A 19389-nucleotide genomic window follows, 5' to 3' on the forward strand; every position below is an offset into this window, starting at 1 on the left:
TACTAGTGTCCTTTAGGGAAGAAAATCTGCCATATTTACATTGTTTAGTTTACAAGTGGTTCCAGATCAACTGTTAATTGCTTTCTGAATGCTAGAGTGCCAATCAATTCAAGGGGTGGGCAACAAATGCAGGCCTTGCTAGTGATACCCACGTTCCTTCAAAAAATAAAAAAAATCCCATTTTTCCTTTTGTTCCCATGTAAGTATCTAAGAAGCCTTAGAGACATCTATAATATTCAACTGAATGTAGCAAATTCCACATTTGAATGGGTAAAGAAATTTCTTCCAAACTCTCCATGGAATAAGCAACCACTTCTATTTATAACCATTAATTTAGGATCAGCCAAAAAAATACAGAAATGTTAAGATTCAGGAAAACAAATTTGGGAACTGTTTGGCCAGATTGCACCAAAGAATTGATTTGAGAGACAGAACATCTGTAGAATGTTAAATAACATTGCGTTCTCCTGCCTATGGGTGTTCTCATATTCCTCAGCTAGGAAGCCAAGAGATGCCTGCATTCTATCTTCAGTCTTAATTGGGAAATCCAATAGCTGAATCCACATCATCAATATCCAGGGTATATCATCAATGCACATTACAAATCATCCTTTTACATCAAAGTAATTTTATACAACATGTACGCATTTTTGTTTAGGAAAGCACATTAAATTTCATAATACCAATGCCTTACCTTATCTAGTAGGTGCTGCAATGCTTCTCTCATGCAGTTGTGTCTCATATAAAAACTAATAATAGCCAAATTAGTACCATAAGTTTGCAAGTAGTACAAGCATTCTTGGTAAAAGACCTTTTGTTTGATCTTTCCATCCCCTGTGATTTCAAAACTTGTACCATCACCCTTTAAGATTGTCTCCAATTCTTTCAGTGAAGCAAGAATGTCGTCATCCTGCTGTTTAATCACAAATAGAAACAAACATAGTCATCACTACAAGTTATTAGAGTACCACTTGTACACAATTTGCCCAAAAGTTGGCCAAGCTAGTGTGAATGATCAAGAAACTTTAAGCTCAGGTTACATGCTACCCAAGTCATCCGACACAAACTTTTATGGTTGCATTACAATGCAGTGCACAAAGCTAGTCTGTTCCCCAACTGCTCACAGACCCAGATATATTTAATCAATGGAGCAAGTTTCAGATAATTGTGTCGGTTTGTGACCAGAGCACATCTGAAGATTAAGCACTTCTTAAAAAAAGATCTTTTCAGCGTGCCAGTTTTTAAAAATACCTGTTACTAAAAAGCTGACTAAAGTACATTAAGTAAGTGGTTCTGTTTTGTAAAGTTATTTTCAGTTATTTCAAGTAGCTACTCATATTAAGGCGGGGCCCGTTTTGTGATAAACACTTTTTCAACTGAATTAATAAAACTGCATCAGATTCCCGAGCTTCAGTATATTGAGGCAATCTTTAAATTCTGGGTAAAGAATTCCACACGAAAAGGCAAACCAATTTCACCAACTCGTGGAAGGTTTGACATTTATGCAAATCAGAGAACAGGAACAAGAGCCATAAATTCAATTCTCAAAACTGGCTCAAATCTGAACCGCATTACTCCCAAACTCAAAGAAGACACTTATGTCCATTATCTCTACTTTGCCAGCAACACAGTTAATTGTACATATCTATAATGGTCATGTCTAAGTTGCACATTTCCACCACTTCAAACAAACAGTTTCCTTATTTACCGAGAGAAAGGGACAGCATGATGGCTCAGTGGTTAGCACTGCTGCCTCACAGCGTCAGGGACCCAGGCACCTGCCTGTGTAGAGTTTACACATTCTCCCTGCATCTGCATGGGTTTCCTCCGGCTGCTCCAGTTTCCTCCCACAGTCCAAAGATGTGCAGGCTAGGTGGATTGGCCATGCTAAATTGCCCCATAGTGTTCAGAGATCTGTAGATTAGATGTGTTAGCTGTGGGAAATGCACTGTTACAGGGAAAGGGTAAAGGCTTGGGTCTGGGTGGGATGCTCTTCAGAGGGTCAGTTATGGACTTGTTGGGCCAAAGGGCTTGTTTCCACACTGTAGGGATTCTATGATTTGCACTATATTAAAGATAAAATGAACGTTTGCTTAAGGTTGGAAGTTAGTGTCTGAATGCCAGGGACTAGATCATAAGCTAGGTGCAAGTTTTTGCTTTTAAAATATTTATTTCTACATTGTCAAGTATGTCAATTGTCTACCGATTGCCGTCGTGAATCTCATTTAAATTTTGCATGACACAAATGCACTTCAATGACATGTTATCACTTCAGGTAATGCCATTTATACTCAAAATCAATGTAGATATGAACACAAACCATTTTATAAAGAGAAACAATTGACATGCAGTATCATAAGTCTCAAAAGATAATGTCAGAAGAAAAAAAAAATCATCACAATGACTTAACTTGAGTATTACCAAATTTATCATTTTTGGAAGTTGCTGAAAGATTAAAGCTCATTACCACAGGCAAGGCTGGTTTAACAGATGTTTCTAGGTGCTGCACTATTTCTTGCAAAAGTGGAGGACCAAGAGACAGTTGATTTCGGTCAAATGGTGGCTTTAAGCAGCGAGTGAATTTCTCCCGAGCTGCAGACAGATTCCCCACTTTGAGGCAGGCTAACCCCCAAGCATGCCAGACTCCACTCGGATCTAGTAGACCCTTCGTTGAAACCTAAAAATTGAAACAAGACGATATCACAGAATGGTCTCTTGTCCTAATAGAAATTGTAAAATGGCAATTATAAGTACTCTGGGCTGAGCAAAGAGGGTAGTTCAGAAGCTGAATTGACACTTCTCCGTAATTACAGCCTCTACCAACATGAGGCTGCTTCACATTTTAGAATTCTTAATTTGAAGTCAGAACATTGTGGACTCAAACTTTAGAACCGGAATTCAAGATGAATCACAGAACTGTCACGGTGCAAAAGATCATTTGACATTTCACATCACTGAGGAACTGCAATTGTCAGAGGTACAGTATTCTGAGTGATATAACAGCAAAAGTCTATCAAACTGCTCAGGTGAACATTATTCTATGGAACATTTGGAAGGGAACAAGGAGTTCCAAATTGGATTAAGCGCTCTCCAACAAATACCCACACAGTTACATTAGTTAAAATAAGGCTCAAATAAGAGGCAGCTGTTTTAGGACAGAGTTGAGGAGGAACTTCTTCACCCAAAAGGTTGTGCTGTGGAATTCCCAGCCTCAACTGCTTCAGTGGGCAACTTCGTTGAATGGTTTTAAGGTAAAGCTAGATAGTGTTTTGAACAGTAAAGGAATTAAGAGTTACGGTGAGTGGGTGGGCACGTGGAACTGAGTCCATGAAAAGGCAGCCCAGAGTACTTATTGAAATTCTTATTGAATGGCAGAGCAGGCTCAATAGGCCAGATGTCTCACTCCTACTCCTATTTCTTATGTTTTTAAGTCATTTGTCTCATTGCCATTTTTGAGGTTTTGGGTGTGTAGAATGTCTCTATGCTTGCCTACAATTTACATTCATATGCACCTTTCAAGTAACAAAATGACCCAGCTTGCTCAACAAGCATGTTGTAAAGCATAATTTAACTCAACACGCAATATTAGGGCCAATGGCCAAATAGTTGATCGGATGTAGTCATTAATGACAGCATTAAAGGAGGACTGTGGGAAAGAGATTTGGAGGAGTTGAAAGAAAAACTTCCAAAGCTTACAGCCTTGGCAGCTGAGGACACAGTAGTCACCTGAGATAGAACAATTAAAATTGAGGATGCTCAAGAAGCATTAATTAGATGAGCACAATTATTTTGGAGGACTGTGGCCTGAACAATATTAGATATATAAAGAGGTGAGGCCATAGAGGATTTCAAAGCAAAATCAAGAATTTTAAAATTGAGGCACTTCTAGACTGGTAGTCAATGCACATCAGAGAGCATGGGGTTGATTAAGGAATAGTCATGGGCTGAGTAAGGACACAGGGCACAGAGATTGGATGACCTCAAGTTTAAGGAGGGTAGAATGTGGAGACCAGCCAGAAGTGATTGGAAGTGTTGAGTCTGGAGGTAACAAAGACATAGTTGCAATATAACGCTAGTGGCTATAATTCCACCATAGTTAATCAGATGTGAAGTTTTGAATATTGCTCTAAGAATCTTGTAACAAGGAGATAACTTTCTAGTATAGTACTTTGAAATAATCGCAACTATATATTTGTCAGATATAAAAAGCATTACTTAACACTTTCATGTTTTCCAAAAAAAATGCCTTTGCAAACCTCAACAGCCAGTGCATAGTATTCAGTTTCCAAAAGCTTATTTCTCAGTCTCGTGATGGCTGCAGGCTTAAGGATTTGTTCAAGAGAAGGCACATCCTGGTAGTTTGCAGCAACTAAAATCTTCACTACATCCACCTTGCTGATATAGCTGTATGAAGTGACAGAAAGCAAACAATTAATCTTGAAAAGATATTGCTCGAAAAATTATAGTTTATTGAACATCTTGTTTAATTTCTACTTCAGTATAAATTGCTGAGATGATATGAAATTTGTCATAGATGTGTTTTTCCTGATGAATACATAATGCGAAACTTTAACAGTATGTCTAATTATCCAGCAGTGGTCTAACTTAGTATTAATATGCAATTGTTGAGTGGATGCATGAACAACCGTGCTTAAATAACTGCTTGATGCAGATTCATTGTATCAACCTTTAATAAGATAATATTTATTCTGGATGTGAGTTTGTTCGCTGAGCTGGAAGGTTAGTTTTCAGACGTTTCGTCACCATTCTAGGTAACATCATCAGTGAGCCTCCGGTGAAGCGCTAGTGCTATGTCCCGCTTTCTATTTATCTGTTTAGGTTTCCTTGGGTTGGTGATGTCACACACTGCAGCACAGAGGAACTACACAGAGCAGAAGGAAAATCACCTATACAGCGTATTCAAAAAGAACAGGTACCCAATGAACACAGTCCGCCGATTTCTCAGCAACAAACCCAAACAAACAGACAAAATGGGCTCAGAAACCATAACCACTCTCCCCTACATCAAAGACATTGCCGAAATGACTGCCAGACTACTCGGACCCCTTGGCATCAGGGTAGCCCACAAACCCACCAACACACTAAAACAGCAGCTAGTGAACTTAAAAGATCCTATACAGACAACAAATAAAACGAACGTCATCTACAAAATACCTTGCAAGAACTGTGACAAACACTACATTGGACAAACTGGCAGGATGCTAGCCACCAGGATACATGAACATCAACTAGCCACAAAACGACATGATCCACTATCACTAGTATCCTTACATACAGATGAGGAAGGACACCACTTTGATTGGGATAACACATCCATCCTAGGACAAGCCAAACAGAGACACGCATGAGAATTCCTAGAAGCATGGCATTCCAACAGGAACTCCATCAACAAACACATTGATGTGGAGCCCATCTACCACCCTCCTGAGGAAAAGAACAGGAAATGACATCACCAATGCAGGAAATGACATCACCAACCCAAGGAAACCTAAACAGATAAATAGAAAGTGGGACATAACACCAGCGCTTCACCGGAGGCACACTGATGATGTTACCTAGAATGGTGACGAAGCGTCTGAAAACTAACCTTCCAGCTCAGCGAGCAAACTCACATCCAGAAACTCAACCTGAGCTACAAATCTTCTCAAAACTCGCTAACAATATTTATTACACAAGAAAATATTTTCAAACATAATGTCAATGTTACTCACCTGTCACAAAGTGCAAGGTCTTGGCTCCTTCCTGCTTTCACAAACATCATTTTAGCACTGAAAAGAAGTTGCTTTATGATATCTATTAAAAGGCAAGCATCCACTTCTGGATTCGTCAATGCACGAGACAGTCTGCTGCAGTGATCTATCAACTGATGGCCACACTCCATACTATTGCTGTGCAGGTTCAAGATGGCAATACACAAGGAAGCACTTGGAGCCTATAAAACATTACAACCGCCTTAACATTTTCATTTACTGCACTCATTTCTACAGCTTCTTCCTCCTAAGCATTTCTTTTCATAAAATCCAAACCTAGCTTCAGGGAGGTGAATTGTGGCTTTCAAAATACCATGACTTTCACTTCCCTTGCCCTTCACTCTATAGAAATATCTGAAAATGTGATATATAATAAAAATAAATGCAGAAGGATCTGTGATAATGGGAACTGCAGATGCTGGAGAATCCAAGATAATGAAATGTGAGGCTGGATGAACACAGCAGGCCCAGCAGCATCTCAGGACCTCCAACCCCACCACACCCGGCACCTTCCCCTGCAACCGCAGGAAATGCTACAGCTGCCCCCACACCTCCTCCCTCACCCCTATCCCAGGCCCCAAGATGACTTTCCACATTAAGCAGAGGTTCACCTGCACATCTGCCAATGTGGTATACTGCATCCACTGTACCCGGTGTGGCTTCCTCTACATTGGGGAAACCAAGAAGAGGCTTGGGGACTGCTTTGCAGAACACCTCTGCTCGGTTCGCAATAAACAACTGCACCTCCCAGTCGCAAACCATTTCCACTCCCCCTCCCATTCTTTAGATGGCATGTCCATCATGGGCCTCCTGCAGTGCCACAATTATGCCACCCGAAGGTTGCAGGAACAGCAACTCATATTCCGTTTGGGAACCCTGCAACCCAATGGTATCAATGTGGGCTTCACCACCTTCAAAATCTCCCCTTCCCCCACCGCATCCCAAAACCAGCCCAGTTCGTCCCCTCCCCCCACTGCATCACACAACCAGCCCAGCTCTTCCCCTCCACCCACTGCATCCCAAAACCAGTCCAACCTGTCTCTGCCTCCCTAACCTGTTCTTCCTCTCACCCATCCCTTCCTCCCACCCCAAGCCGCACCTCCATCTCCTACCTACCAACCTCATCCCACCTCCTTGACCTGTCCGCCTTCCTTGGACTGACCTATCCCCTCCCTACCTCCCCACCTATACTCTCCCCACCTATCTTCTTTTCTCTCCATCTTCGGTCCGCCTCCCCCTCTCTCCCTATTTATTCCAGAGCCATCACCCCATCCCCCTCTCTGATGAAGGGTCTAGGCCCGAAACGTCAGCTTTTGTGCTCCTGAGATGCTGCTGGGCCTGCTGTGTTCATCCAGCCTCACATTTTATTATCTTGGATGCTCCAGATTGAACCCTGGTTTATGTCATATGGGATTTAGCACTGGTCAAAACAGCAGCTTTCTCCAGGAAATGACTTAGGAACGCTATTATAATCATGTGCAGAAATATATAGGTTTTTTTTAAAATATCAAATCCATTCGGCCCAACAAGTCCACATCTACTCTCTGAACTGCATCCCACCTTGACCCACACCCCCCCCCCCCCACCCTATCCCTGTAGCCCTGCATTTCCCATAGCTAATGCAACTTGCCTATACATCCTTGAGCACTATGGGTAATTTAGCATGGCCAATCCACCTAACATCTTTGGATTTGGGGAGGAAACAGGAGCATCCGGCAGCAACCCACGCAGAGACAGGAAGAACATACATTCTCCAGACAGACAGTCGCCCGAGGCTGGGACTGAACCGGGTCCCTAGAGCTCGAGCTAGTATTGCTAACCACTGAACCATTGTGCTGCCCAAAAAAAAAATTATTTCTCAGTTGAGGAAGGGTCACCGGACCCAGAACGTTAATTCCGTTTTCTCCTTCACAGATGCTGCCAGACCTGCTGAGCTTTTCCAGCAACTTTGTTTTTGTTCCTGATTTACAGCATCTGCAGTTCTTTTGGTTTTCATTAGGTTGACACTGTGTATGGAGGGGTTTTCTTTTGAAGAGAGGCTATGTTGGGTTTTTAGGTTAAAAGAATGAAAGGCAACCTTATTGAATCATGCAAGATTCTTAGCGAGCTTTACAGGGTAGATGCGGAAAAGTTTTTTCCCTTGTGGGAGTCTACGGCTAGAGGGCACAGCCTCAGAATAAGGGATTGCCAATGTAAGACAGAAATAAGGAGGAACTTCTTCTCTCAGAGAGAACTGAGGGGGTAGATCATTTAGTACATTTAAGGCTGAGATAGACATGTTTTCAATAAATAAAGGAATCAAGGATTATGGGGAAAAGACAGGGAAGTAGAGTTAGAGATGATCAGATCGGTCATGAATGGCAGAGCAGGCTCGATGAACTGAAAAGCTTACTTTTGCTCCTATGTCTTATGGTCGACCTCAAATGTTTGTGGATGCAGGCCACCATTTCAAGACTTGAACAGAGAATCTAAATTAACACTGACAGAAATAGTGAATGAATGCTACATTATTAGGAATATCTTTTTGTTTTTCAGATGATCCATTTATCTGAGGCCCTGATGAATGGACCAAGTCAGTCTTCATAATCTAAACAAAGACGCAGTGAGTTCTACCAGGGTCCACAGTCTGTCTATTCTACGATCAAAAAGTTGTTCATACATTTCACTGCTGTTTGTGGAACCACACTGTTGACAACTGTAAAATGCTAATTGATTAATTCTCCAAATAGTTAATTGCTTTTCACTCACAGATTTACTGCAACTAGAAAGAATGGAGTAAGATCTAGCATGTCCGGTTTGAAGTGAGCTGAACTTAAGTTAATATTTTGCTGAAATATTAAAATATTAAATATGTGATGCATATTGATTGTCTATCCTTTGGGGGCCACATCGTGAGACAAGACCAACAAGAATGTTTTGAGACAGGAAGAGAACAATAGGAATAAGATGAGGAATAAATTGCTTCTAAGCAATTATTTCTTTTCTGGGGCTGTTCACTGTAACATTACCATGCCATAAATTAATCAGCAATGGCAATACTTGTATGAAACAGTTGATACGGACCATTAGTTTTGTTCTGGGATTTAAGGCAGGTTACACCTGTTTACCTGGGAAAGGCAGAAATAGCTCTGATGAAGGGTCTAGGCCCGAAACGTCAGCTTTTGTGCTCCTGAGATGCTGCTTGGCCTGCTGTGTTCATCCAGCCTCACATTTTATTATCAAGGCAGAAATAGTGCTTTTTTAATCCATACTTCTACGGTCAATGACACTGTGTCTCTCAACTTGGTTCAATATAACAAGCAGCATATAGAGTCATATAGCACGGAAACAGACCCTTCAGTCTGACCAGTCTGTGCTGAACATGATCCCAAATTAAACTAGCCCCACCAGCCTGCTCCTGGTCCATATCATGTCAAACCTTTCTTATTCATGTATCTATCCAAATGTCTTTTGGGCATTGTAATTGTAACCACATCCAACGCTTCGTCCGGAAGTTCATCCCACATGCAAACCACTGTGTGTAAAAGATTTGCCTCGCAGGTCTTTTTTTAAATTTCTCCCCTCTCACTGTAAAAATGGGACCCCCTAGTCTTGGAGTTGTCCATCCTACGGAAAAGACAATACCATTAACTCTATCTGTAGTTATCATTATTTTATACACTTCTCTCAGGTTGTCTCTCAACCAACTATGCTCCACTGGAAAAAGTCCTACCCTATCCAGCACGTTGGAAATTATATTTGGTGTCAGAATTGAACTACTGTTATACAGGCTGTTTAGTGCTGTGATTTCCTGATAAAGGCACTGTACAAACGTGAGCTGTTTATTCCCCTTTTGGGTGTCTTTTGGAGCAAGCTACATTTTGAATGGTTTCAAAATACTTCTCATCATTCTAGAAACTCATTTTATAACTTTCAGGTACTCCTGCAACAAAGTACAAGGAAGTTACTTGACATGGGATGTGAGGTTCATATATCATTATAGAACCCCTGCAGTGTGGAAAGAGGCCCTTCGACACAACAAGTCCACACCAACTCTCAGTACATCCCACCCAGACTCATCCCCCTATAACCCACTTCATCTACACATACCTGAGCATTACAGGCAATTTAGCATGGCCAATCCACCTAGCCTGCACATTTTTGGACTATGGGAGGAAACCCACGCAGGCACAGAGAGAATGTGCAAACTCCACCCAAGGGTGGAACCAAACCCAGGTCCCTGGCGCTGTGAAACAGCACTGAGCCATTATGCTGCCCCAATTTTAACTTTATTTATCTTTAAGTTTGGATTTTTGCATTAGTGGCATATCGGCTTTTTTCCTGAGTCTTTGAATGAGTTTGGTGATTTTTTTTTGTAAGTATTTCTGTTGACATGGTTTCTTTTAAAAACTGAAAGAGCTGTGGATAATGTGAATCAGAAACAAAAATAAAAATTGCTTGAAAAGCTCAGCAGGTCTGAAAGCATTTGAGAAAGAAAATCAGAGTTAACATTTCGGGTGAAGTGACTCTTCATCAGACCTTCCCTCCTCACCCCCACCATCCGAGTACTTTTGAAGGATACTTTTTGTATGTAAAGGAGTAGTTCTGGAATTCATGAGATTATTCAGTGTTTCAGAATTTTTTAAGTTTGTGAGATATGGAAATAATTTGATTTATTCTATTTGATGTTCCTCTCTTTTCCTTAATAAACTTACATTTTACTGTCAAAATCAAATCTGCAATATTGTGTGTTTGCATTTCATTAAAACCAAAAACAAACCAATATTAATATGACCTATAGCAAGCAAGGTTTCAGTCTGGCATCTGACTTGTCTAGTACTAGCATCAGGTGGGATCATGAAACCAAGTCAACAGTTTTCTATTTCTCACCTGTTCATAGAAAAACTCACTGCGTTCGTTCTCATTGTCTTCTTCGCTCAGGGTCAGGTTCCAATGTAATTCTGACTGACGCGGCATCTGGAGTGCTACGGCAAGGTCCAATTCTCCATCACAACATATGGGGTCTATTTCACAGAAACAGAATTGCGCACATAGGTTATCAAGCTAGGAAAAATGAAGAAGAATATTTCTGAAACTATCAAGCTCCAAATACTCACCTTCACCTTGATCTAGTTGTACTTTTTCGCTATAGGAAATAAATATAAACAGTGAACAAAAATTATAAACTAATGAATAGAATATACACACGCATGATCATGTAAATAGAATTGCTAAATGTCAAGATAATTCTGTAAGCAAAGTAGTTAAAATGGTACACTACTTAACTTACAGACCTTTGACTCATTCACTTTGTGAAAAGGTTAGAGTCACTGAAGAGCAGCATGAAAAATGTAAATACCTTAAAAAGTGAATACTAAATTAATCAATATATTTTTAAAAATCCACCCACAGTTTCTGGAGGAAGAATGCATGCACTAATTTCAATTTCAACAGTTACAGGAGGAACAGTATGCCTTAACTGTGGATTTATTCTCTAGTTACACTAGAGACGACACTGTCACCAATAACAGCCACTGAGCTTGACCCACGTACGTTGCTGAACCAGCAAGGTTACAGCTTGGCTGATACAATGAACATTTTCATGTCACCAATCACCTATATTTGCTTACCATATAAATTCCATTCCAATCCCTCAACAATTCATTGAGGAACCTTATAGTCCAAAAAGTAAACCTGCCAGAAATTTGTATTATTTTCATTTAGACTGGGGATTGGGATGTTTATGAACACTTATTAATGTATTGGAAAATGGATCCTTCAACCAAAGCCATTTGAAAATGACTAATCTAAGATATCTGTTGAGTGCAGCAGGCACTCAACTTTGAAATCTTGAAACAACCTTAAACAGAAACACCAAACGCTTTGCATTGTAACTGGTTTCAAATAAGAAACGGCTAATTTAGAAACACGAATGAGCAGTAGTAGTTTTCTTTTCGTTGGTAATTTTTCATCAAAAAATTACAGAAGTCAGTTTATATACATAATCCATGTTTTACTAATCTGAGAAACTGTGCAATAACATGTACCTATGGTCTTACTTCCATGGAAGATAAACTTTCAATTCATTAGAAATTTTATTCCGAAGAAGGGAGGAACAGATTTTCAACAAACTATCACAAAGCACAAAATACAGACAAACAAACAGTAATTCAGATTATCTCCCTCATGTTACTCATATTGAGTAAAGTAGCCACTGTTCCAGAGAACCATTGGGTAGCTCTCTCATTCAAGAGAGATAACTGATGGTGAGTTGAACCTAAGAGTCACCATGCCTCAAATGAGGGGAAAGGCTGAGAAGATGGGACCCTCATGGCAACCTTAGCCAGTGAGGGAACTCAACCCGTGCTGTTGGCATCAATCTGCCATCCAGCCAACTGAGCTTTCATAGTGAGCCTTGCTGAAACAAAGGCCCTTTTCTTTGTAACATCAGGACAATTTGTAAGAAATCAATAAAGGCGAAAAACAACGTGTGCTGTCTGTGAGGAGTGTGCAGATTAGTTGACAAGTGGAACCCACGTGGCTAATGTCATATCTGAAATCAAGACCACAGCTGAGAAAAAAAAAGTTACCTCCCATGATAATAATTGTAACATTGGTCACAAACCCTTGCTGGGTTCTCTCTGCAGTTTTCAACAACCACTTTGTTGGTAGAACAGGACTGGCAAACAACACGACCACAACGCCTGCAGTGATGCCGTCGATTAAACTGGTCAAAGAAAAACATTAATCTTAACAAGTGATAGAATAATTTAAACTATCTTGAGTTAGAACCTGCACACTAACAAGGAACACTTATAGAATTCTCTACAGCCCGCAACATAAAACATTCAAGACTTAGCAAAATTAATTTATTCCAATTCCAGAAGGCATTGACTCCAGAAGTAACCTGGACATTCTCTAGTATAATCCCAGAATATCAACAAGCTCAGATAACAAGGTGTAGAGGTGGATGAACACAGCAGGCCAAGGAGCATCAGAGCTGCAGGAAATTGATGTTTTGGCCTAGTCCTTTCTTCAGAAATGGAGGAAGAGAAGAGGATTCTGAAAAAAATAGAGAGTCAGGGGAAGGTGGATAGAAGATGAATAAAGGAGAAGATAGGTGGAGAGGAGACAAACAGGTCAAAGAGACGGGGGTGGAACCAGTAAAGGTGAGTGTTGGTGGGAAGTTAGGGAGGACGGACAGGTTAAGAGGGCAGGATGAGGTGAGTATGAGATGGGGATGGGGCTTGAGGTGGGAGGAGGGCAAAAGATGGGCTGGTTTTGGGATGCGGTAGGGCCAGGGGAAATTTTAAAGCTTGTGAAGTCCTCACTGATGCCATGAGTCCCTTATCTGCTTTCCGGAGGGATCACTCTCTCCGTGACTTCCTTGTCCGCTCGACACTCCCCTCCAATCCCATCACACCCAGCACTTTTCCTTGCAACCGCAGGAAGTGCTACACCTGGCCATACACTTCCCCCCTCATGCCCATCCCAGGCCCCACGAAGACTTTCCACATCAAGCAGATGTTCACCTGCACATCTGCTGATGTGGTATATCTGCTGTTCCTGTTGTAGCCTCCTCTACATCAGGGAAACCAAGCGGAGGTTTGGGGACTGCTTTGTGGAACACCTACGCTCAGATGGCACTAAACAACTGCACCTCCCAGTCGCGAACCATTTCAATTCCCCCTCCCATTCCTCAGATGACATGTCCATCCTTGGCCTCCCACAGTGCCACAACAATGCTACCTGAAGGTTGCAGGAACAGCACCTCATATTTTGCTTGGGAATCCTGGATGCCCAATGGTATCAACGTGGACTTCACAAGCTTCAAAATCTCTGCTGCCCCTACCGCATCCCAAAACCAGCCCAGCCTGTCCTTCCTCCCACCTATCCCCTGCTCCCATCTCAGGCCCCACCCCTACCTCCTAGCCTCATCCCGCCCCCTTGACCTGTCCATCCTCCCTGGACTGACCTATCCCCTCCCTACCTCCCCACCTACACTCACCTTTACTGGTTCCACCCCTGCCTCTTTGACCTGTCTGTCTCCTCTCTACCTATCTTCTCCTTTATCCATCTTCTATCCACCTCCCCCTCTCTCCCTTATTTATTTCAGAATCCCCTTCCCCTTCCCCTCCCCCATTACTGAAGGAGGATCTAGGCCTGAAGTGTTAGCCTTCCTGCTCCTCTGATGCTGCTTGACCTGTTGTGTCCATCTAGCTCTACACCTTGTTATCTCAGATGCTCCAGCATTTGCAGTTCCTACTATCCTCATTTCAACAAGCGATTGTGATCATACTGTACCTTTGAGAGAGATGCGTTCTGTGCTGTTTCTCTTGGTATCAGTGGTACCAGAATGTCTGTTTCAGACAGACATCTAGTTAACAGCTGGGAGTTATTCACGATTGTTATTTTTTAAACTAGACAAAAGATACATGATAGGGTGGGGTCAGCACTCTCACAGACCCTAAAAAGGTTTTAGTTTTGCTTTAGTTAGTGAGAAGTTTTCTGCTGCCTACCGAGCTAAAAGCTTAAATTTCCTGCTGGACTGAAGTCTTAGACAGCGAGGCTTCCTCATTAAAAATCAATAGGAGCAGATTGTTTATTTCTTCTAGACTGAAGGGAGAAATCACTTGAAAATCATCGCTGTTTGGCTGTATTGCATTTTTGCCAAAAGGGCGGTAATGGGATGCTGCCTACATTGGAACAGTGTGAGTGGTTAAATAAAAATATTATCTTAAGTATTTCGATAGAGTTAGTTATGCCAGCTCTTCTTTTCGTTTTTTTTTAAAACTGCATTGTAAGAATAAAGTGCATTTTGTTTAACGCCTAATGGTGAACCGAACAAATCACATCTGAACTTAGCACCTTCTACTTGCCTTTAAACAGAGTCTGGACTACCTCCTTACTTTTTTTGGGCATGTGGCTGGTCTGGTCCATACACTATTCTATTTTCAGCTGGGGCATCATTGCAGCACACAATCACATCCTTCCCCTCGCACCACACACTTCAGCAGTGGGGGCTGATGCATAATTATCCGCAGCCAATGTTGGCTGACTCTTCCCTCCCTGCTTTAATGGTCTCGAGGTCACAGTAACAACCCCAGAGGTTGGGGAACTCAGCGCAGACTATGAGTCTCAAACTTTCTGGGGCTTTACGTCACTAAGCATCTGCATACTGTCTATACTGACAACAGGGATCGAAAGTCCTGAATTTGAATTTTTTGAACACCGAGACAAATCATTAATACAGGCATTGCCCAAGAAGGTGGGTCAGAGACTATTTCTAACAACTTGCATTTCTATAACACATTTAACAGAACAGAAGGCCCAAAGCAGTTAAGAAGAATTTAATTGCTTCCACCCAGCCAAAGAAAGAAATATTAAATTGGCTGAAATCAAAAGCAAATCAGGAAGGTATTAAATGCCAACAATTATACAAGCACACATAATACTCTGTACGTCGAGGAAATGAAGACATTTTCCTGTTAAAACAGCCCCAGAAACATATGAAACGTTTTAATTGGTAACATCATGATGCAGTTTTGTTATCGTGAGAAACTTGAATTCCGCCAGATAAATATTGTTGATTGAAGCATCAACAAGTAAATTGTCAGAACCTTCGTTTTAATTGCAACATGGGGCAAAAAATAAATTCTGAGACTTGGAACCCATGAAAATCCATTTTCTGCAAGCAGGTCACTGTAAAAGAACCAACCTGAATCAATGAGATCCAAACATTATGCTACAAATGCAGCTACATTGGCAGAAACTCGAGGGGTACGATTTTTCGGACCGGAAGGAACGTTCCTTGCTGCCAGATTAAGTATTAATTTTGGCAACCCGGAAGGTTTTTTAATGCCCCACAGCAAGTGAAGTGGCTGCAGTTAGGAATCCTGCCCCCTCATAGAAAAAAGCTCTGCCTCAGAGTGCCAAGCAATCTGATTGGCTGGCAGTTCTCTAGTCCCAACAGTGCCTAGAATTCTTGCCCTTCCTTCAATCCCTAAACTTGTTCCCATGTTCTCCAAGTTGCAGCCAATTGGAAAACTGTCCTGACGGGGCATTAATTAGTGTCGTAAAGGCTTCAACATTGCAGTAGCCACAGGAGGGGGGAGGTGAGCAACTGGAGGAAGCCATCTTAGGCCACACCAACTGCTGTAAAATTTCAGCCAGATCCATTGGTATGCAGCAGGAATCCCACACCTGGAGGACAATATAAAATTCCACCAGAGTGCAAAATATAGCTATATTTTCCTCAGAAGTAAATCAAATAAAGTGAAAATACATCACACATTCATCCCATGTTGAACATCAAGGCAACATTAGTGGAAGGTTTTGCAGCCCGCTGACAAAAACACTAGCCTAAAAACTATGACTCACAGTTACAAACACTTCCTTTCATTTGTTTCAACTGAACCTGTTTCCAACATACATATTCCTGCTTGGAATTTTCTGTTTGAGAGAATAATAGTAGTCCAGCAAGTAGTAGCTGTTAGCTATATAAACTTAATATACAAGGAATGAGTATCTAAGTCCAACACATGAGCTTTAAAAAACTTGTTTTGACCAACTTTGTGGAAGTGGAGCAAAAGACAGGCACACACATTCTCTGGAAGCTATTTTATTTCATTATTCCTCCTGTTACAGATCAGTTAGGACCAAATATTATTTTTAGTGTTCTTCAGCTGGTTTTGCTAAACTGCTGCTTTTCCTAGCTCTGAGGAAGAGTCCTTTAAAACAGGATCACTATGAATAAAAAAATCGTTTTGCATGAAAAAAAACTATGAGACACACAAAGAAATTCAATTCAAACAATTGGGTTTGGGCCAATTATCCTTTCCAAATGCTCAGTGGACACTTGTAATATCAGCTCAGGAACAGTATTATTGCACTTGCTGAGGCAGAGAGCTCTGGGCCCCAGTTGTCTCTTTAAAATTAAAAAAAAAACCATAACAGGCATTGAAGTAGTGCAAGGCCTCTAATAAAAGTGAATCATGATACAGTGGTAGAAGGCCACTGCAGAGCCCATTTCCAACTGCCTCCAATACAGTTTATGAAAACAAGCTCCAAGATCAGTTGTTGATCATCATTGAAGTTACAAGAGTAATTGTTTCCCCAAATCCAGCCACATGAAAAGGAATGAGCAAATAACTCGCTGCACACCTATTCTCAACTTGCAAGCATGTGGAAGCCCACAAGTTGAATGGTATATCATGCTTCCACTATCAGTGATAATATTACTCATATTCTGGACATGGATGTACTTCTTTTCAATATCTAACATAATTTTGCCCAGTAAGTTTGGAAGTGCAAATCTGCCAGAGACTGACAAAAGTTAGTTACAGCATAAATTCTGCACTATAAATTCACTGAAACTATCTAAAGAGAATAAAAGAAGTTAGAAAATGTGAAGAAGCTTCAGTTGATGTTTTTCCTTACCATGGTAAACCTTTCCTTCCAACAGACCATGCAAAACATTGCCTTATCATCAGGTATCCAGTCTTTCTTGGATGGTGGGTTTTCTGGAGGAAAAAATTCACCGATTGATTTAGAAATTCGAAGAGATCCTTCTCGAGGGATAGTTGGTCCTTGAAGAGTAGAGTTACCTGCAACATAAAATATACTAATTTATCACTGAACAAAAATCCAGTTAATCAATTAATTTAAAATAACGCCCAGTCAATAATACAGTTTAAGGGCAGAAGTCAAGTTTTACCTTCACAAGATTGGACGTACTGAAAATTCAAGTCTCAAAATTAACATTTGTCTACACGTGCATTTTAAACAACATAGCTGGGGGGGAGGGGGGAAGAATCCAGCAGTCTAGAACACTCATCTCACCCATAAGATTAGAGTTGAAAGATGAGTGGGAATGTTTAAATGCCAGTTCTCAAGTACTATTCTGATCTGAAGACCAAAACGAAAACGGCTAATATGGATACCAACGTCCTACTCCTTTCTTGTAAATGTTAACACACAAATACTAAACAGTTAGGTTTTTCAAATAATATTACGTATCTGGGAGTTTGAAAAATTTCTTACTTTTTTAGTTTTCTCCACTCTCAAGGAAATAGTCTCAGCACCATAATTTTTACTTCCTACAGCCAGCGTTAGCCTGATGAATGCATTCTGTCAAATTCCATAATTAGAAACCCATAACTATTCCCTCCATGTTTTTGTGGTAAATATACATTTATTAATTATTATCTTATATTCTCTGCTCTAATTTATATTACCCAAAATATCCGATATAGTATGCTGGTAGGAATACGTAATTGAATTGTGAGAACTAGTGAAAAAATGTATAGAATTATTATGCAAATACAAAAAATTGCATTGTTAATTTTAGGTGAATTAAAATATCAAATTACACTCTCATTTTCTTTTCAGAGTAGAAACATAAACTTGCACTCCATGCACAATTGGAATTTTATCTGATAACCAACCAGTAACAAAATTACATCATTTTTAGTGAGAGCAGCTTAAGCATTTGAAAGTAAAAGACGTACAGTCCTGGGGATAGACAGGAGCAGTGAGATGAGTTTTGAACTACTTTAACAAAAATAAAACCCAATACAGATGCCACCATGGGGCTGAATTATCTTCTATACTGTAAACATCTACAGTTTGATATTTTCTTTACCAGAACAGATGCTTGGCGTTCTCTCGAGATTTGGTGGTGTGGGAAAATTTTCTGGTCCTGCACTCTGAGTGAGCAAATCTTGTAGATTGATTACAGAATCTAGATAGAAAGGCATTAAACAGCTTAAAATTCATAAATGTCACCGACCGAAAAATCACTTCAGTTTTGAAAATCATGAAACAGACAGCAATTTTTTTTTCTCAGCTTTCACAGTGTTACTAATGGTCAAAAGGAGGGACTTGATGTTGCTACTGGGAAAGGCATACTGATTTAGTTTTGACACAGGGCACTGCAGGCTTTTGCATCACCAGGGCAATCATAGCCAAGGTCAATCACTTTTCACCTGATCTTGGAGCAACAGGTAGAAGAGACATGGAACCCAAGAAAACTACATTTTCGAGGACAGCCATCACCATTCTAATAGTCAGATTCACTCACACAGAGTCAAACCATCAGTTTCAGGGTGTGCAAGCAAATGAAGGAAGTCAGACTCACTTTTACAGGCTCCATCCCCACCCCTTTAACTTGTCTATCTCCTCTCCACCCATCTTCTCCTCTATCCACCTTCGGCCCGCCTCCCCCTCTTTCCCTATTTATTTCAGAGCCCTCTCCTCATCCCCCTTTTCTAACGAAGGGTCTAAGCCCGAAACATCAGCTTCTGTGCTCATCACGCTCCACACTTTGTTATCTCGGATTCTCCAGCATCTGCAGTTCCAATTATCTCGGACACTAGATGCTCCAGTTTTCTGTGAAACTCAGCAGGCCTAAATATGACAGCTGTGCTCAAATTACACAGCAAACCACAGCAGCACGTAGGAACAACACTGTCTGCAATGCAAAAGCAGTGGAAGATACTTTTCATTTGATTTTTAATTGTTTGTTAATTTGACTACAGAATCATTTAAAAAGATAAAAGATATTGAATTAGTAATGCTGATGAAAAAGCTTTCATTAGACTCCATAAATCTTAATCAACAAAAAGGAACAAACTACAGA

General features: G+C 40.7%; 1 protein-coding gene across 1 annotated transcript in view; it reads right to left on the minus strand.

The window, feature by feature from the left end:
• The window catches only part of zfyve26 (zinc finger, FYVE domain containing 26), an 88786-nt gene that overhangs the window by 19502 nt on the left and 49895 nt on the right, over positions 1 to 19389 (minus strand). The window contains exons 27-35 of the mRNA XM_059649222.1: positions 18394 to 18492; positions 17190 to 17356; positions 12341 to 12477; positions 10868 to 10896; positions 10641 to 10774; positions 5733 to 5953; positions 4257 to 4404; positions 2468 to 2677; positions 695 to 913 (exon numbers count right to left, since the gene is read on the minus strand). Coding sequence (XP_059505205.1) covers positions 695 to 913; positions 2468 to 2677; positions 4257 to 4404; positions 5733 to 5953; positions 10641 to 10774; positions 10868 to 10896; positions 12341 to 12477; positions 17190 to 17356; positions 18394 to 18492 — 1364 coding nt within the window. The remainder of the gene's footprint in view (positions 1 to 694; positions 914 to 2467; positions 2678 to 4256; positions 4405 to 5732; positions 5954 to 10640; positions 10775 to 10867; positions 10897 to 12340; positions 12478 to 17189; positions 17357 to 18393; positions 18493 to 19389) is intronic.

The sequence above is a fragment of the Stegostoma tigrinum genome, chromosome 10 (assembly GCF_030684315.1).
Source record: "Stegostoma tigrinum isolate sSteTig4 chromosome 10, sSteTig4.hap1, whole genome shotgun sequence".
Taxonomy (NCBI): Eukaryota; Metazoa; Chordata; class Chondrichthyes; order Orectolobiformes; family Stegostomatidae; genus Stegostoma; species Stegostoma tigrinum.